We start from the raw sequence: 21,351 nt of genomic DNA on the forward strand, positions 1-21,351 counted from the left end.
AATTTCTGAAGAAGGGTCTCGACCTGAAACGTCAGCTTTCCTGCTCCTCTGATGCTCCTTGGCCTGCTGGGTTCATCCAGCTCCACACCTTGTTATCTCAGATTCTCCAGCATCGGCAGTTCCTACTATCACTGTAAAACTGTACTTTGGATTCCATCACTGCCTTGAACTGTGCCACTATTGATGCTCAATAAAGGGGCTATTTTTGCCACTGACCGATCTATTGAACATGATCCCACAAATGTGTAAGAACAATGACTCTGTTTCAAAAAAAATACTCTGTTGGCTGCAAAATGCTTTGTGTCATCCTCTACTGTATTAAAAAATATGGTTTCATTCTTTCTCACAAAGTGTCTGAAAGTGCAGCACAAGAAGATTTTCTAAATGCACTGTTCAGGATAGCCTTGCAACTAAGTTTCTATCTTGCTTTTCCTCCTACTTGTATATAATGGTAAAATGTCACGTAACTAAATCATTTTATCATCAAACAAATATTTAAAACAATTTAATCTAAGTAAGTTCTCAGCCAGTAAAACACCATTAAATGAAGTTCCAGCTTCTGAATTAAACCCTCATGCATTAATCTCATTCCTACTTTCAACACTCAAGTGTTAATAATTAAAATATGGCCTGAAAGAGTAACATGTCATTTTTTTTGGCAAGACATTAAGAATGAGATGTTTTGAAATCTTTTTATTGATTTAGTCAGCCGTTATCAAACATTATTTGCAAATACTAATATTCAGCTGGGACCCCTGCAAATGCTAATATAGACATCCCCAGGAGAGACAGCATCAGCAACTCAGCTGCCAACAGTGCTATAATTGCAGAAACATTTTAATACATGAAATGCTGGTGAGTTAATAGCTCACAATAAATATAGCAATCTCTTGATCAATGGGATCCCTTATTCTATAGTCAAAATTTTAAAATGTTAAGACATTGCAAAACAAACAAAAACCCTGACATTTAGATTTTTAAAAAGGACCCCATTTCAAACACAACAAAACCACATCATAATAAATGCATTATTTTTACTGAAATATAACTCAAATTTACATTTTTGAACAATGTGAATATCGATCTTGTTAACAACTTGGGAATACAAAGGTTATTCATAGTTCTAAGTTAAAAGTTGATTAATTATAAGAGAAAGATTCTAAATTTACATACACAAGCAAATGAAGATTTGGTTCTGTAACTTTCTGCATGTAACTTTCTGTCACAATTATAATTCACAATATGAATTTCATAAATTCATACAGCACAGAGAGAGGCCTTTTGACTCGCCATGTTTGTGTTGGCTCTTTGAAAGACATGTCCTTATACCCTATCCCCTGCACTTTAAACATGTCCCAGTAAATGTCTCCTTCACAAGTATTTGGGAAACAGTGATTTAAATACAATCTTAGGATGTGAATATCACTGGTGAGACCAACATTTATTACTCATACCTAATTGCTCAGAAAGGAGAGGGATGAAATTGGATGTTTCTGTCTCCAAATATTTGCACTTGTGTCCTCGTAAAATTAGCTGTTTTACCAAATTTTCACCTGGTTCTCTCTCTTAAGTGTTAGCAGCAATTTAAATAACCCCGAATGTGAAGTTGATTTTTTTTACTCCATTACTAATGTTTAGAACTAAAACCTGTGGCAATGGTAGAGCCTTTTTTTGACAATTTCTCCATCTTCAAAATAAGTTGTTCCTCAGTAGATCTAAACGTATAAGCTTATATTTCTTAAACAAGAAGAAAAAAAATTGATGAAGATATTTGTGCAGAAATGAACACAAGCTACAAAATGTAAATTGCCGCAACAAATCCTTTCTTATACAAAACCAGAACGACCATCTACATTGATCATTATGATAGGTTGAATGTGATGAAATTTTTAAAGATGTGAGCAGCGGTTTTGCTCCAGCATTTGGAGGAGAAATAATTGAAAACAAGGTTGGATACAAAATAGAATGCTAAAAATAGAGCATAATTGGTGGTTTTTAGGGCTAGGAAAGAGGTGGGAAAGAGTGGAACTGCTAGGATATGTCAGTCTTGTTCCAGATAATATTTTTTCAAAGCTGTTTTCTACATTCAATCCAGAAATTGTTTTCAGAAGTTTCAATTCTCCTACCTAATGCTCAAGTATTCAATACATTACTTTTAACATCACTTTAAACTGCATCCTGGAACACCTTCTAATTTGTCATAAGACATTACTCACATGATTTTGTTCTGCATGATTTGAAAGAATGATTCAAACTGTGAAGCTTTCTTATTCTAATAATTTTGGATGATGCCTTTTTTTAAATTCAATTATGATGATGTCTTTGTGAAGGATTTGCAGGAGAGTTGTATGTGCATTTTGTTGTCAATATATCAGAAAAACATGAAATGCATGAGGTATATATCAGAAATGTTTTGTGAAATATTGCCAGAAAAAGAATTGATGGTAATAATCTCATCACATATTTGCATATCCCAAATATTCCACTAGAGAAGACTGTTTTATAAAGGGAGGATTAGTGAGTTAATTATTCAAAGGATATTTGATACTTCACACATTTTTAATATAAAAATACCCACTAAAGCAAATTAGAAAGTTGTGACTAGTCTTAAATATATTTAATTCACATTTTGGTAGTAATTTTAAACTTTTGTAAAAAAAATTTATTCACTAAATTTTCAGTGCATAGCTATAAGTGCAGTGGACTAGTATGAAGAGATCTAATGAGTGTTACTCTTATTAGTTTCATTTTCCAAGACAATCTGCAATGCTCATGAATGTTATGAAAAACATTGATAACATGATTCCTTGAACAGAGAAATCATTGTGGCCCTACCTACACCAAATGGATTGGAGCCATCAAGAAGCAGCTCACTACCACCTTCTCAAGGCCATGTGGGGGTGGGCAATACAGGGTGGCCCAGCCAATGACACTCACATCCTATAAATGAATAAACACAAAAAAAAGTCCTCTTTGGAAGGCATGATAGAGGAGATTTGTAATTCTGAAATATTTAGATTAAGATAACTGACCAATTCTACCCATGTCTGTCTTTTTCCCTTTGTAAATAAATGTGTTACATTGGCAAGTTATCAATCTTCTGGGACTTTCCCAGAATCTAAGGATAGTTGGGAGCTTGGACAACCAATGCATCCACTATCTTTTTAGCTGCTTCTTTTAACATCCTAGGATGTATCCTATCAGATCCATGGGACATATCGGCTGTTAGTTCCCCTCGTACTTTTTCTACAGTGATAGTAATTGTATTTATTTCCTCCCCTCCTTTTGTGAGAGAGATAGAACCAGAGAGCATAGTTTCAGAGTGGTTATCCATTTACGACAGAGAGGAGGAGGAATTTTTTTCTTTCAGAGGGTAGTAAATCTGTAGAATTCTTTACTGCAGAGGGCTGTTGAGGTTGGCCTGTTAAGTATATTTAAGGCTGAGGTAGATTTTTATTCAGTAAAGGAATGAAGGGTTATGGGGAAACGGCAGCAAGTGGAAATGAGGATTATTAGAATGGTCATGATCTCAATGAATGATGGAGCAGACTTGATGGACTGAATGGCCTGCTTCTACTCCTACATCTTATGGTCTTATAGAGAGAGCCTATTTGTTGCCTCTGTTGGTGAAGGTCCAGTGGTATTGAAAGCCTCAGCATTTAAATGGCCAGTCTCACACCTTCCTCTGGATTAAGGATCCTGCAGGAAGAAATTTCACCAACTAAGAGATACCAGGCAATCAGAAACCAGTTGCTCTCCATTGCTATTAGCACTATTAGGAGGAACGGAAGCTTCTGGTAATGCATCCACATATTGGCATAGTATCAATATGGGATCACAGGTGAAAGATGAGTGAGGGCTGGATCTGGGTCACAGGATGCAGGAGCAGGAGAGCAGGGAAGGGAAAAATGTCAGGAAGTTATCTCTCAGCAGGATCCGACTTCCTGAAGCTGTATCTCTTAAACAGGCACTGTGTTTGTGTCAGGGATCTCCCTTCGCTTGTCGCTTCCTGGAAGCCCAAAACAGCATCCAACAGGGTTTTGCTTTTTTGGGCTTCTTGTGTACCAACTCTGCAACCCACTACTGGTTGAATACTGCTGGTTGATGATGCTCTAAAGTAGGCATAAATTGCTCACTTAAGGATGCAAACTAGTGTCTGAGCAAGAGGACTCTCCATGAGTCTTCCTGCTCTGGCCTAAATTCAGTAGGTGTGAGGAAGGCAATGAGGTCTCTATCTTCTACCCTTCTACTTCATTAAATACCACCTTCCAAATTTACTGCCCAATGTCATCATATTTTTCTAAAATTACGTCTTTTTTTAACCAGTCTTCAAGTTTTACCTAAAAACGTAATTGTACAAGGACAGTTCTTGACATCAGTAAAATAAAGTGTTCATTTCTTCTTTGATTAATATTTTCAAGAAAAGAGGACACGCTAATTTAGCATTAAATTCAGTTGTATCAGACATAGGCACAGAAACAGGGGACTTGTTCCAGCCAGTCCATGCTGACATTCGTGCTCCACTTGAACCTCCCCAATCATTTCTCATCTAACCTTATTAAAACCAAAAGAACTGTGGATGCTGTAAATCAGGAACAAAAACAAAGTTGCTGGAAAAGCTCAGCAGGTCTGGCAGCATCTGTGGAGGAGAAAACAGAGTTAACGTTTCGGGTCCAGTGACCCTTCCTCAGAATTGATGGTAGCTGGGAAAATGTCAGTTTATATGCAGAAAATAGGGAGGTGGGTGGGGTAGGGAGTAAACGATAGGATAGAGCCCAAAGAGAGAGAAAGACAGTTGGATAGACAAAGGAGTTGCTAATGATCAGGCTGGGAGGGTGAATAGTTGTTAATGGGGACTGTTAGTGACTAACAACAGAGGGTGTGTAGTGGCAGGCTATGTGATAACAAGGTGTGTGGGGTCGGGGCTGGGGCATGGGAGAGTTTAGGCCCTAAAATTATTGAACTCAATATTGAGTCCAGAAGGCTGTAGGGTCCCCAAGCGGAAAATGAGGTGTTGTTCCTCCAGCTTGCGCTGGGCTTCACTGGAACACTGTAGCAAGCTGGAGACAGAGATGTTGGCCAGGGAGCAGGGTGGTGCATTGAAATGGCAGGCAACAGGTATTTCAGGGTCTTTTTTGCGAGCAGAACGTAGATGTTCTGTGAAGCGGTCGCCAAGTCTACGCTTCGTTTCCCCAATGTCGAGCAGACCACATTGTGAGCAATGAATGCAGTAGACTAGATTCTGGGAAGTGCAGGTGAAGTGTTGCTTCACCTGGAAGGTATGTTTGGGCCCTCGGATACTGGGGAAGGAGGAGGTAAATGGGCAGGTGTTGCACCTTTGCCGGTTACAGGGGAAGGTGCCGTAGGGCTGTGGGGAGGTGTTGGGGGTGAAGGAAGTGTGGACCAGGGTGTCCCGGAGGGAACAGTCCCTGTGGAAGGCGGACAAGGGAGGGGAGGGGAATATGTGTCTGGTGGTGGAATCTCGCTGGAGGTGGCGGAAATGGTGTCTGATGATCTTCTGGATGTGGATGCTGGTGGGATGGTAGGTGAGGATAAGGGGAACCCTATCGCTGTTGCAGGAGGCAAGAGAAGGGGTGAGGGCGGAAGTGGGGCGATGGGTCGGACCTGGTTGAGGGCCCTGTCAACAACGGAGGTGGGGAATCCTTAGTTGAGGAAGAAGGTGGACATTTCGGAGGCTCCCTAGTCGACGAGATGAGGACAACTTCGACAAGGGAGCCTCCGAAATGTCCGAATTGGAAACAATCCATTAGGATGAACTAAGGGATGGAAGGGAGACTGTTTTGCCAGTTTTCCATTGCCCACTTACCCATTGGTCAGTGACACAGCGGCACGACAGCACGGTGGCTCAGAGCGCCAGGGACCCACCCTCGGATGACTGTCTGTGTGGAGTTTGCACATTCTCCCTGTGTCTGCGTGGGTTTTCACCTGGTACTCCGGTTTCCTCTCACAGTCTGAAGTGGATTGGCAGTGCTAAATAGCCCCTAGTGTTCAGGAATGTTCACACAAGGTAGATCAGCCATGGGAAATGCAGGCCTGGGTGGGATGCTGTTCAGAGGGTCTGTGTGGACTCACTGGGCCAAATGGCCTGCTTCCGCACTGTAGGGATTCTATGATTAGAGAGTATTTAGAGCCCAGAAACTACAGGCAACATAATCAACCAGAAGTAAAACCAAGAATTTGCAAATGCTGAAGGTCTGAAAGAAAAAAAAACAGAAATTGCTGCAGAAACTCAGCAGGTCTAGGAGCATCTGTTCTGAAGAAGTCATTGGACTCGAAACGTTAACTTTGCTTTCTTTCCACAAGCCTGCTGAGTTTATCCAGCAATTTCTGTTTTTGTTTAAATCAACCTTAACCATGGTGCAAAATGAATAGTTTACGTGAAATATTTGTTTGCGATATATGACAGAGCAAAATGAAACCCAAACGTTACTTAGCTGCAGAATCATACTTCGGGAAGAGGCTCTATATAATGTTCCCAGGATGCATAATAACAGAGTATGAGCAAAGCTATAACAGCTTTCTTTCTCTCTGTTTCGAGCGAGTATTTAAAACCTGAAGAAATGTATCGCCACCAAGTGTTGGTAGGAATTGCCCCTCCAGCGAGCAAAAACGCGTGGATCTTGTTCCCTGTATAATTCAGAATTTAGATTGAGCAGTTAGAAACTGGATTGAGATTGCTCAGCAGGTAGTTGAGAGGTGGGGGGTCTGTCGTGTTTCCTCGCAAGGAAACTAGGGCATTGTTTTTGAGCTACGATTTTTGCTGAAGATTCTTGAATTGCGGACTTACACAGCTCTTCAGTAATGAAGAGCCCTGGATGTTGCTGGCCACAAAGATGTGGGAGTAATGGAAAAACGCTGGTAGGATGTCGGAAGAACACTGTAAGAATGACGGGTGGATTATCAAGGCTGTGTGCACAGTCCTTTCACGTTCATATTGATGGCATATCTTAAAGGAATGGATATAGGCCACACATATATTGTCTGTTCAGGGTGATTGGCATATAGGGGTAGGATCAGTCCAGTGTTCCAGACTGCTGTTGCTGTTTGTTCGATCTCTTTGTTGATTTACAGTTAAACAGCTTTGGGCTGTTTTTGCACAATGTGTTCAGGGTTTGACCCTACTATGTCCCAGTTATAACTGAGACCTCCGAGATCCCAAATCTTAATCTTGGTTTGAGATTGTTTCCCTCCTCTATAAATGCAACGCTGTCAGATTAACAGAAGCCTTAATTGTCTCCACAATATAAATAATATTCGGAGAATCACACATCCCTCCAATTGAGTTCGCTTGTGCAAAAAAAAATACTCGAATGCTTCCTATCGCTTTCCCTGGCGAGCTATGACAGCGGTGGTTAGTTTCAATGATTGACTGGATCAGAGGCCAATGGGGCTAAAGAATCTCCGGAGAGGCCGGCAGGGTAGCCAATGGTGGCGAAGGAGGGGCGGGATCTAGTGGATTTCCATCACGTCGCACTTTGTAAGCTGGTACAATGGGCAGCCGGGTGAGAGTAGGTTGGTAGTGTGTGTGTGTGTGTGTGTGAAGCAAGGCTAGGCTGAGGTTTCACAGCAGCAATTTGGCTGCCCCCAGACATTGTCTTTCGCTCTTGGATTTTCGCCGCAATAAAAAAAAGACAAAGTTGAGCCATTTCTCAGCTTTATATTGATAGGAAGGTGTGGACTGAGGGGTGAGGTTGGGAGCAGAAAGAGAAACTGAACTCCCCGCCTGCCCGTGATGTACCAGTGCCGGTGCTGTGGGAATAAGCTAGCGGGCTGCTTCCAAAGCCGCTGTCCGTGTGCCCTCTTCTCCAGCTAGTAGTTTTACACTCAGTACCCCCGTTCACCACCTTCTACTCCTTTCAAAGACCCCACAGCTTTTACACAGATCAGGAGCTGCACATTTTGAATCCGCACGTTATGGCCGTGAGACGCAAGTGACTGGAGGGAGATGCTCGCGTCCACAGCTCTCCTCGTGTCGAATCAACTAAGGAATGCCAGCGGCTCGCCTCCTTAAATGTCTCAGAGGTGAGAGAGGATGGGAGCGAACAGTTCTTCAAAGCGGCCAGTTTTTGATGAAAAGGAGGGCGGTAAGCACCGAACCGTTTCTGTTTTCTTTCTGTTGGAGCTGGGCCAGGTTAATCTCCATTTATGTGTACCAATAATGAGCTAGTTCCAGTTAATGCAAAAGGACCAATAGTAAATAAGTAACTTTTTAATGGGATGGATATTCATGGTTAAGGGGGACTTTCTAATATCTATTTAGAAAGTTATTTTTTTCACTTTTCAGTAGTCACTTCTATTTTCACTTATTTAGAACAAGCGGAATAAATACATTTAAAAATGAAGTGTTGTGGACAATGTTATGTCAAATTTTGGGTATTCATCACTGAAATCCTGAGAAGAATCAAAATACAGCACCACAAGATTTTTTGGAAATACATTAGTCCAGGGTTCTCTCTCTCTCTATTGTTCAATTTTGAACCAGCTACAGATCCGGAACTCTGATCCTGTATTATCTTAAACACACTTACTGCGCTTCTGAACAACATGATTACATTGATGCTTAATTGGATTTGTCAGTAATATGGATAATACCATAATAGGTGCTTCTTTAATGTTGCAGCATATTTTATTGCCAGATGCTTCCTGATGTAGCGGATGCTAATCTACACATAACGCTGTTAGCGAAGGAAGCAAACCCACAATACTACTATCATTGCAATGTGCAGTTTCACAATGTATGCATTTTAGAGATACTCAAAACTTTTTAATGCCCGTTTGGCTTTCATCTATGAAAAAATAATGAACTTCCAGTATATTTCAGCACAGAGTCTGAGATTACTTTTAAACCACAATGTTAGAGAAGCAATAATATTTTCTGAAAAGGTGACTACACGTGCATTAGTGACAAACGCCTAGTCAGAATTCTGATTCAAGTTTGCATTGTTTATATAGCGGAATCATAAAACGTGCAATTCGGTAACAGTGATAAATTACACTGGATGCCAAAGTAACTACTTCTGGTTTGTTTTTTGCTGCTCTTTTTTTGGTATTTCTTTACAATTTGATGAATTGGATCCTTTTCCGTACGAGGTATATCCTATTTAGTGCATTTTCTGAAGACATACCATTGCTTTGTGGTCGTGAAAGTTGCACCATATTGTAGATTTCCTCAGGTACAAGTTCCCTTTCCTACAAATCTGCCATCACTTCTGTCAGGAAAAGAAAGTAACTGATTCCCTCCATCCTTGAAATCTATCTTGACATCTCCAACTTCCCTTTCCTTTTCAAATCCTTGAACCTGCTGCCTGCTAAACCTGTGTGGATTTTTATCAGAAGCCTATCTTTGAATCGCGCCAATCAGTTCTGAAGTAGCTTTTATCAAAATCACAGTTAACATCCCATATTAATACGTTACAGGGAAACGATTCCTTCTTGTCCTGTCTGTACTGGAGGGGCTTCCTTTATCATCCAGCTACATGGGACTACATGCATCAACTCCATTCACAGCAGCAAGAGAAGCAGATAGAGGAATAAATATTGGACAGCACATGGGATGAATTCCTGTATTCTCCTTAAAAGTTATAGAATGGTTTTAGCACAGAAGGAGGCCACTTGGCCCTTTCTGTCTGTACCATCTTTCTGCACGAACAATTCAGCTAGTCCTACTCCCTCACCCTTTCTCTGTAGCCTTGCAATTCTATTCTGTTCAGATGACTGTATAATTCTCTCTCAAGAACCATGTGTGAATATGGCTTTACTGTTGGCAGCACTTTGTGGATACTAACCGCTCTCTGAATAAAAAAAATCCTCATGTTCCCTTTGGTTCTTTCATCAATCACTTTAAATACATGTCCTCTTGTTCTCACACCTTCTGCCAATGGCAACAGTCATCTAATCTGTCCATGATTTCTCTATCAAGCCTCCTCATCTTCTGTTTTGTATCCGACCAAGTCCCTCATCCATGAAATCAATCTCATCAATCTTTTCTGCACCCTCTCTTGATGCCTTCACATCCCTAAAACTGGTCCCATGAGATTGATCATGCCTGACCAAATGGCCAGTTGAGATCTCATCTGAAAGAAGGCATCACGAACAGTGCAGTACTCCTTTACTATTGTAATGCTGAGTGATAATCCCTTTCCTAGCTACAGATACTATCCCTCCTGTTGGTGACTGTCTGAAGCTGAACCGGACTCTTCGCAACCTTAGTGTCATATTTGATCCCAAACTGAGTTCATGAACATACTAAGGCTGTCTATTCCACCTTTGTAACATCCTTCAACCCTGCCCCTGCCTTGGCTGTTTTGCTGCTGAAAACATTAACTGGCCTTTACTATCTCTAGATGTCACTAGTCACCCCGATCAGTCTCCCTTATCGTAACCTCTGTAAACTTGAGATCGGCTAAAACTCTGCAGATGTGACTGACGTAATCAGTACCAACTGTATAAATTACTTATTGATGATTGGGTTGAGTTTTTGCCTTTTAGGGGAAGTTTGCTTTATTGAAGGAATGGTCCACAATTATGTTTTTTAAACTGATTGAAAATGGCCAACAAAGTAATCATTTAAAAAGCAGTCATCTAGGGCTAGTAGTACCTTGTGAAGATGTGAGCTATCCATTAGAGTAGCAATGCAAATTGGGCAAAACGAGTAATTTCAATCTCTGTAGGGACCAGTAACCTTTAAATAAAAGGAATCCCCACATGCCAATGGAAAGAAAACTACTGGACAAACTTTCACATTTCACTGTCACAAACATTTATGGTAACAAATCAATATTGTTCAAACATCGGTTAAAAGAGGAAGGATATTTAAAATGGAAAGCTTTCTCTTTAAACATTTACTATAACAAAAAACAAGTTTTGTAGAGGATTTGGAAAGTTTTAAAAGCCGACTAAAGATGACCAAAGAAATAATAAAGGGTTGGAAGCAAGCAAGAAGGTCAAACTAGTAAGTAATATGAAAATAGAGAGTAAGAGCTTCTTTAAATATAGAAAAAGGTAGAGACAGGCCAAATTTAACATAATCCTTTAGAGAACGAGGCGGGAAATAGTAAGGGGGTACAAGGGAATAGTTAAAACTCTATTAATCCTAAAGAATACAAGGGAGGAATTGACTACCATTGCTAGAGAAGTAGTATTAGACAAACTAATGAGGCTAAAGGCAGATAAGTCCCTTGCCCCTGATGGCTTACATCCTAGGATCCTAAAAGAGGTAGCAACAGAGGTAGTGAATGCTTTAGTTTTAATTTTCCCAAAAATCTTTGGATTCTTGAGAAGTACCAGAAGATTGAAAAACTGCCAATGTGATACCCTTTTCACAAAAGGAGGAAGGCAAAAAGCAGTTAAGTATTGGGTGATGAGCCTAACATCTATTGTTGGGAATGTATTGGAATCAATTATTAAGGAAGTAATAGCAGAACATTTGAAAAATCATAATTTAATTAAGCAGAGTCAGCATAGTTTCATGAAAAGGAAATCATGTCTGACTAATTTATTTGAGTTGTTTTGATGAAGTAGCAATCAAAGTGGGTAGAGGGGAACCAGTTGATGTGTTATATTTTGACTTCCAGAAGACATTCAACAAGATACCTCACAAGAGATTAAGCCATAAGATAATAGAACTCATGGTGTTGGAGGTAGTTTATTGGCATGGATAGAAAATTTGCTAATGGGCTGGAAACTGTGGTAATAGTGAGTGGGGATAAAGGATTCTTTCTCAGATTGGTGCACCATGACCAGTGAGGTTCCACAGGGATTAGTGCTGGGACTGCATCTTTTTACAACATGTGTTAATGACTTGGAGCAAGGAAGTGAATGTTTGCTAGCTAAATTTGCAGACAACACAAAAGTTGGTGGAAGGGCAGGTTGTGAGATGGATACAAACTATTTACAGAGAGATATTAACAGGTTAAGTTGCAGTTGTTCATTTTGGAAGTGAGAACAAAAGAACAGAATATTATTTAAATGGAGAAAAACTGCAGAATGCTGCAACACAAAGGGACTTGGGGGTACTTGTTCAGAAAACACAGAAAGCTAGCACACAGGTGCAGCAGGTAATCAGGAAGGCTCATGGAATGTTGGACCTTATTTCAAGGAGGTTGGAGTATCAAAATAGTGATGTCTTGTAAAGTGCTGGTGAGACTGTATCAGGAGCACTGTGAGCAATTTTGGTCCACTTATCTAATGAAAGATATCATTGCATTGGAAGCAGTTCAGAGAAGCTTTACTAGGATGATCCTCGGGGTGTAGGGATTGCCTGATGTGCAAAGGCTAAATCAGTTGGGGCTCTACTCATTACAGTTCAGAAGAATGAGAGGTGAACATATAGGATTCATAAAGGGCTTGACAGGGTAAATGCTAAGAGGGTGTTTCTGTTTGTGGGAGAGTTTAGTGTCAGAGAGCGTACCAACAAGTATCACCCAACCCATTTAAGGAAAGATAACATTTCATTGGAGGCAGTTCCAAGTGAGTTCACAACAAAATCCCCAGTGTTTGTCGATTTGTTGCAAGTTTGTGGATGACAATAATTGGGAAGACAAATAGTGAGGATGACATAGAGTCTACAGAGGGACATAGACAGGGTAGGTGAGTGGGCAGAAACTTGGCAGACGGAATCTAACATGGGAAAATGTGAAAACATGCATTTTGGCAAGAAGAATGGAAGAACTGAATGATATTTTATGGGGAGCTCTTGTGCAAGAATTGCAATGAGCTTGCATCCAAGTTCAGTGGTAAATAGGGAAGGCAGATGGACTAGTGACCTTTATTTCAAAAGAAATGGAATATAAATATGGGGAAATCTTGCTAAAACTGTAGAACGCCACAACGACTAAAACCACAAATGTTATACTGTGAATAGTTTTGGTCCCATTATCTAAGAAAAGATGGTCTGGCATTGGAACAATCTAGAGAAAATTCACTAGTTGATTCTGGGTATGGAGGCATTGGCTTAAAAGGAGAAGTTGAGTAGGTTAATAAGACCATAAGAAATAACAACAGAGTAGGTTATCCGACCCCTTGACAACACCCCTTATATCCACTTTTCTGCATTTTCCCTGTAGTCCTTGATTTCCCTATTGACCAAGAATCTATCTATCTTAGCCTTAAATATAAACAACGATATTGCCCCTACAGCTCTCTATGACAAGGAGCTCCAAAGACTCACAGCTTTAAGAAAAGAAGTTCCTATGTTTGAATCAGATCACATCACATTCTTCTAAACTCCAGTGAGTAGAGTCCAAACCTGTTTAGCCTTTGCTCATAAAACAGTCCCCTGCACCAGAGATCATTCTAATCTGAACTGCCTCCAATGAATTGTTATCTTTCCTTAAATAGATTAGGTGATATTTATTTAGAAAACTGAGATGAGACTGTATTGAAAGCTGTAAGACTCTTAAGGAGCTTGAAAAGAAAAATGAAGAGAGGTTATTTCTTTTTATAGGAGAGTATAGAGACAAGAGAGCATATTCTCAGTGTAAGGGGTCACCCATTAAAGACAGATGTGAGGAGGTATTTCCTCTCTGAGGGTAGTTAATCTGTAGAGTTCTCTAATGCAAAGGGCTGTTGAGGCTGCATCACTAAGTTTTTATTTAAGGTAGAGCTAGATAGACTTTTTATCAGTAAGAGAATCCAAGGGTTATGGTGAAAAAGTAAGAAAATGGGGTTGAGGATTATCAGGTCTTTGAATTGTTCTCATTGAATGGTGGAGCAGACCAAGGGGCTGACTCGACTACTGCTCCTGTGTTTTATGGTCCTATATTTACAAGTGCTTGTGTTACTTCCTGCAGAATTGTGGCACTGTGTGCAGTCTCACAGTCTTTCCAACTCAGCCCCCGTAATGTAGGATTTCTCACTTCACACTGAATTGTTTCAGCCTTTGGATTAGATTCACCAGCAGCCGTGATCTTTCTGAAGTCCCTACACATGCTTCATACTGATAAAGCGCACAATGATAAATAGCTCACAGAGTAGTGGGCCTTGACTTCCAATTCTCTTCCCAAGAGAGTTGTGACCAAAGCTTGAGGGGCTTGTTGTGGGTATTGGATATGGAGAATGTGATATTGGAAGTTGAACAACAGTAATTGGTAAAGGGAGAAAGGACTGGGTTTTCATATCATATATAACAAAACAGCTTTAGAAACAGCTGAAACCTTTTAAACATGGAGGTGGCATTTCTGACTGGTTTACGAAATTTAACTAAAGCTAAGCTTTGGCGAAGGAGTTAGAGGTGGAATTTCCTGCAAAAGTTATGAAGGAGGAGATAATTACGATCATTTGAGATTCATGGAAATACAACAGCAACCAGGAACTCCAAGTGGTGAGTCACCAGAGTTTGTAATGATTGTGATTTGGTTAAAGCAGTTTGAAAATGAAAAAGAAATGAAGCATTTCGAATTTGAATTGCAAAGAGCAGGGAAAGAAGTTTGAATTGAAAGGATAGAGAGCAAATTAAAAGTTAACAGCTTGAACTTGAACTTCTGAAAGAGGAAAAAGAGAAGGGAAGCAACTAGGAGGGTGGATTTGGAGTTCCAGGAGAAAGAAAAGGATAAAGAGAAGGTTTTGAAACAGAGAATTTGGGCTTATAACACTAGAATTTTTAAATAAATGACTTCAGTCCACAGAAGGTCCTGATGGGCAGAAGTCTAGCCATAACCTGAAGTCCAGTAAGGAAATGTTAAAATTATACAGACTTTAAAGAAATTTGAGGAAAAGGATGTGGGGATATGCTTCTCTTATTTGAAAAAGTAGGTAAACAAATAAAGTGGCGAAGGAAAACTGGACACTGCTGATGCAGAGAAGTTGGCGAGTGGAACACGCAAGATATTTGCATCACTGTCAGAAAACTATTCTGGGTGTACATCAAATAGTGAAACTAGAAAAGGTTCAGAAAAGATTTATGAGGTGTTGCCAAGGTTGGATGGTTTGAGCTCAAGGGAGAGGCTGAATTGGCTGGACCTATAGTGTCAGAGGCTGAAGAATGACGTTATAGAGGTTTATAAAATCATGAGGGGCATGGATAGGGTGAATAGCCAAGGTCTTTTCCCCCGCGTGGGTGAGTCCAAAACTAGAGGGCATAGGTTGAAGGTGAAAAGAGAAAGATATGAAAGGGACATGAGGGGCAACTTTCTCACACAGAGGGTGGTGCATGTATGGAATGAGCTGCCAGAGGAAGTGGTGGAAGCTGGTACGATTACAAAAGTTAAAAGGCATTTGGATGGGTATATGAACAAGAAGGGCTTAGAGGGATATGGGCCAAATGCTGGCAAATGGGACTAGATTTATATAGGATATCTGGTTGGCATGAAGAGATTTTTCCCTGCTGTATATCTCTATGACTCTATATGACTCTAGTTTCTGAAGCATATGGACCAGTTTTTCAAAACCTAAGGAAACAGCCTGGCCAGAGCTAGACTGAATTTGAAAAAGTGAAGAAGCGTAATGCTGGACATTATATATGTGTATTGGGAGTACATACCATGTGTGAAGCTCTGAGAAGTTATTCTCTAGAAGAATTCAAAAATGCCAGAAGCTAAAAATATAAACATCTCCAATAATTAGAACCCAAAGGGATGCACCAGCTAAAAAAGCAGCAGAGATGGCTGATGATTTTGAACTGATCCAATAAATTAAACTTTTTTTGTCGTTTTCATAAACGCGAGAAGGAGAGAAGGTAGGAGAGTGAAAGTAAGGCAAGAAGCTAGGACAGAAGAATTGACAACTGGAAATACCCTAAGCTATTCTTTCTCAAGCTAGAAAGGAAGATGCTGAGGGTGGAAGTGAGAATTGAACGCCGAAGTGTTTCCATTGTAACAAATTGAGACAACTTTATTCAGATTGGTGAAAGTTGCTTGGGAAGCTCATGGGGCTTACTGGAGTTTGTAACAACGAGTCCGGAAAAGGAGCTCAGAAGGAACAAAAGGAAATGTCACCGCTTTTTCTTCGAATAATGTGATTAAACACATAACTGTAATAAGTTACAGAGGAGCTATGCAAACTTTTTTTGCTGGAGAAAGACAAATGTACCCGCAGAGACTCCTTTGCAAGCTAACGTTTTAATAAATGGAATAAATGGGAAATATATACTGGTTCTTTTGTATAAAATGCAATTAGAATGTGACTTAATGTCTGGAACAGTGATAGTCGGAGTTGTTCAGACATTACTTGTGGATAAGTTTAACTTACTCCTGGGAATGAATATGCTGGAACAAAGCTTCGTCATAAATATAGAGGGTCTGAGTGAATTCAAAGAGACAAAACAGAGACAAGAACAAGTCCCAGATATTTTTCCATAATATGTACTGACTAGAGCAATGGCTAAACAAAGCCCATCACCAGTGCTCAAAGTGATACCACAAGCAGATGTTATAGGAGTTTGCACTGTTTTTTTCAAGATGAGGAAATTCGAAAGAAGTGTTTAATAAGTCTTGTTTAATTGAGACACAACAAGAAGATCTATGGTTGAGCAAGTCTGTACAATCAGTGATCGCTGAAGCTGTAGCTGAACCTGAAGATGTTCTAGATTGTTATCATATTATAATTGGAACTCTGGTGATGAAGAGAAGTTATCCACACACATGTGCAGGTAAAGAATGGACAATTGTTCATCAGATTGTGGTACCGCCCAGATATCGTAAAGAGATATTGTGGGTCACATATGAAATTCCAGTGGCAAGCCATGGGAATACTCAAAACTCCAGCACTGATAAGCAGGCAATTATCCTGGCCAGGTCTTCATAAGAATGTTGCACACTTCTTTAAAATATACTATATGTGCCATGTAGGAAAACCTCAACATGAGATTAAATTGACACTGTTAGTACCCATCTCAGTTTTTGAAGAATTATTCAGAAGTGTGATAAAAGCAAATCACTGTGGATGCTGGAAATTTGAAACGAACACAGAGAATGCTGGAGAGACTCAACAGGTCTCGAGGTAGAGAGAGCATTCACGTTTTGAATCTAGTATGACTTTCCTTCAGAACAATTCTGAAAAAGAGCCCTACTGCACTCAATGTTAACTCTGTTTCTCTATTGACAAATGTTGCTCAGTTTCTCCAGCATTCTGTGCTTGATTTAGCAGTATTTGTGGATTGTATGTGAATATTGCTGAAAATCAAAATGGGATACCATCATATCCTTACAGTTATGAAAATGACAAGTTGATTTTTAGAATCTTGTTTTTCTTAGGGCAATTACTTGTGAAGCAGTGATGTGAAAATTCAATTAACTCAATTTTTTACTTGTTATGAGCTACCAATTAAAATACAGACAAGCCAAAATTCCAATTGTCTCAAAATTTTCAAGACATAATAAGTAACCTGGGATAAAGTAACTGAAGTCCACTGCATATCATCCACAAATACATGGAGTGTTAGAGGGATGCCAAAAGATTCTTAAGACAATGATGAAAGCATATTGTTATGAATATTATCAGGATACAATAATAGTTTGGATTTCCTATTATTTTCTATCAAAGATTCCCAAATGAAGCACAAAAATGATTCCCCAAAATAGGTTTAGTCTATTTGAATCAATCTTTGGCCATGAGATAAGAAGTACATTAAAATTAGCAATGGAAACATTTTTAAGACTGAAACATCAATCCGCAATATTGGACTATGTGTCCACGTTACCAGAAAGACTCGCAGAAGCATGCAAAACAGCAGGGCAACTTTGAAAAACTCACAGGTAGTGATGAAAGACTGGGCATGCTGGAACCAGATGATTTCAAACAAGAGATAAAGTGCAAGTCTACTTATCTTTACAGGGCAAACCTCTGAAAGTAAGGGTCAATCATTCATACAAGGCAATTTAAGAGAATAAGTAAAGTGATTTATTTGATAAATACTCCAGATCACAGGAAAAAGAATTGGTTAAAACACATAAACATGTGAAAACAATGCCATTTTGGAGAGGAAGATAAAAAGGAACAAATATCTTAGGTGGAAGATGACAGAGACAGTAAGAGTGAGGAGTAGGAGATTGAACTACCACTATCTGATTAGCCAATACTGAAATACTGGAACGCTTAGATGAATATTCTCACACTTGAGGAAGGACAATGGAAAGGTCTACTATGATTGTTTATGAAATTCAAGGATACCTGTAGAGCTACTCCTCTTTTTGTTACTGTCTTCCTTTTAATGTGATCCATGCAGAATCTAGTTGAATTGGTTTGAGTTATAAAGAAAGGCTGGATAGGCTAAGACTTTTTTCACTGGAGCATAGGAGATTGAGGTACCTATAAATACACATATTTATGGAATATGACAACTGGGAGTTGGACATTGGACTTTGCTGGGTTTGCAAATGATTTACCATGTAATTGCCTGGAACTGGAAGATCTGTTTGCTATGATCTAAAGGATACTATAGCCTATTTGCTGTTTACGATAAAAAAATTAGAAAAAGTGTCTGCCAAAGTTGGAGAGAAGTAACAGTGGAGCTTTATCACTTTACTTGTTGAGCAAATAGACCTCGAGAACACTGATGGATCTATACTGCCATCATCCAGCAACAGGGTCTGGACAGGGGTAATGGGTGTTTTTCAGTACTTACCTAAAACCTGTGGGTAGTTGCTGAAGAACTTTGCAAGATTCAGCTCTGTCACTGTCAGTTTGTAAGAGTGAGAACTTGGAGCAAGAGCAGTAATCTATGTCTCTCAGTGAAGTAGTTTGGAAAAACTTGATAAAGTTTCAAAATATCAGGATTTCTATCTGTGTCTCAGTGGAATCTGAAATCTGGTTAGAAGATTTCCCATCATTCTGGACCGACAGCAAAGTGAACTTGTCGACAGCAAACTGAAAGTACTGTGTGGGAGAAAGGGACCTCATTCTATCCTTTACGATAGGAATCTTGTTCTATAGTGTTTTCCCTCACATTTGCATTCATAATTGCTGTGTGTGTGTGTGTGTGTGTGTGTGTGTGTGTGTGTGTGTGTGTGTATATATGTGTGTGTATGTGAAAGAGAGAGATGTTTTCTCTGCATGAATGTGTGTTTGTGATTAAAGGGGATATCCATTTGCACTCATTATGTCTCTGTGTGTGAGATGTTCTGTCTGTGCATGAATGTGTGTTTGGGATTAAGTGGGATATAGTTCAATTTGCATTATAGCTCAGTTGATAACCAATTTGCCATTTATTTCAAGAATAAGTTTGCTTGTAATAAAATTATTTTTGATTTTATTCAAAAGCCTGATGAAAATTCCTTTTGTTCCAGCTGGGAATAATAAAATGAATCAAATTTATCATTTTTGGTGGCTGAAATAGACGTTTGCAGTTTTATTGCAGTTTGTTGGGTTTCCAGTGCAGTCCTCCCACCAGAGTCAGAACATTACTCAAATATTGATTCACTAAGATTTGTTTTCTGTTCGGCAATATTAGAAAGTACTCATGTACTCGTGGGAGCTCAGCTTACTCCCCTCACTTGACTTCTGTGTTCTGAACATGCTGTTGGAAGACAGGTTAGAACTGACACACGGCAATTAACTTTCTTTTTATTTTTTGCTTCAACTTTTATCTCCAAAACAATTTCAGGTCACATGCCATTTCTTGAAATGTAATGGTGAACCAAGAAACCGATTCCTATCTTTCAGTTATTCCCAGTTTCAGGTTTGGCTTCAAGGAGACATTGCACAAAAAGCAAATAATGCTTTTCTCAAATCATAAAACAGATCCACTTAAAGTATCATTTTATTTACATCTAAATTTGGAAGTTTTAAAGATGAAGGCCTTTACATTGAGTGTATGCTTATATCTTTCTAGTTTTGGGATCAGAGCACATACATTTCTGAAAACTGAGCATAGACCCACATATGTTTGTTTTTTTTTTGATCTACAAGGGCAGGAATAAATTTCAGAAACGTATAAGCAGGTGTTCAACTTATTATGCTATTTAATTATGAGGACTGAATTGAATCTCAAGTGAGTTAACCAGTTTTATGGCAGTATCCCTTGCTAACCTTACTCATTAAAATTCTGTAAACCACAGTCTGGAAATTCCAATTGAAATCCAACATCCACACCCATTTGGGAGTCAGGGAATTCCAGTTTTCCACTACCCTATCTGTGAAAATATTTTCCTGATTTCTCACCCAAATGGCCGAGGTCTAACTTAAGTTTGAGCTCCTTTGTTCACAAATCCTCCTTCAGAGGAAATGGATTCTCTGAGCCAGACTTTGAATCGCCAGTGCAGACAAGGTCAAGTGTGGACATGCATTGTAAAATCATACTCTTGGATGGCGTATCAGTCTTCTGGTTTCTCTGGGACAGATTGAGGAGGGACAGAATTAAATGTTCAATGTTAAAAATGGGGATGAGTGAATGGACAGGGACATATGATTGCACCACTGTAGGGAGCCATTATTCATAAAAACCAAAGAACTGTAGATGCTGGAAATCAGAAACGAAAACAGAAATTGCTGGAGAACCTTAGCAGGTCTGACAGCATCTGTGGAGAAAAGTAGAATTAAAGTTTTGGGTCCAGTGACCTTTCTTCAGAACAGTGTTGTTCAATGCCAGACCTGTTGAGTTTTTCCAGTAATTTCTGCTTTTGTACCATTATTCATGGTGGCTATTGATCAAATATCATGTGTATGTATAAAAAAAAGTCAAATTGAGGTGTCCATGTAATGGCACAAAATTACCATTGCGTAAGTGCCTGAGTGTGCATTTAGAACAGTTTGTTAAATTGTGAGACGGCTATCCCTCAGCTCTCCTGCCTGCTGCATTCTTCAAGCCACCAGGAAGCCCAGTAATGGCTGTTGTTTGCTTCTTAGAGTCACCCTCTGAGATGGGGCAACCACCTTCAGGCTGCTCTTGGTGCTAGTTAGTTGGGCACTGAACTCTTCCCTGAATTAATTAGCAACTTCAGTTTTAAAAATCACATTACCTCACTGGTGCTCATATTGGCATGGAGCTTGGACTCAGAAATAATCTGACTCCTAGCACTCTGACCCTGTTCCTTGCATCATTTTCTTATTTTTCAATTAAAACAACCTCACAACTGTCTAAACTGAAGAGACTAATGGTATGATTATGCAACTTTTCCCTGTAATTTAACCATTTTCCCTCCTGTGTCACTTGTAAATTTGTAGTGTTCCCACAAAGCTGGTCTGTTTTACCCATGGTATCTAAAACTGAACTCCATATGTGAGATAGAGGCTAACCAAAGTTCTACACAACTGAAGCGTAACTTTCTTTTTTATATATTCTAGGCTCCTTTGAGATAAAGGTCAACATTGTATTAACATTTTTATTACTTTTTTAAAAAAATCTGTGCACTAGTTGTTAGTTCACAACCAATTCCCAATGCTCCTCCAAAGCTCCTA

General features: G+C 39.5%; 1 protein-coding gene across 1 annotated transcript in view; it reads left to right on the forward strand.

Annotated features, from left to right (window-relative positions):
• Positions 1-7,529: 7,529 nt before the first annotated feature.
• Positions 7,530-21,351, forward strand: part of LOC109917659 (serine/threonine-protein kinase 32C) — a 279,630-nt gene continuing 265,808 nt past the window's right edge. The window contains exon 1 of the mRNA XM_048608927.1: positions 7,530-8,105. Within this exon, the coding sequence (XP_048464884.1) occupies positions 8,054-8,105 (52 nt within the window). The 5' untranslated portion in view covers positions 7,530-8,053. The remainder of the gene's footprint in view (positions 8,106-21,351) is intronic.

Source organism: Rhincodon typus, chromosome 20 (genome assembly GCF_021869965.1).
Source record: "Rhincodon typus isolate 14 chromosome 20, sRhiTyp1.1, whole genome shotgun sequence".
In the NCBI taxonomy this organism is placed as follows: Eukaryota; Metazoa; Chordata; class Chondrichthyes; order Orectolobiformes; family Rhincodontidae; genus Rhincodon; species Rhincodon typus.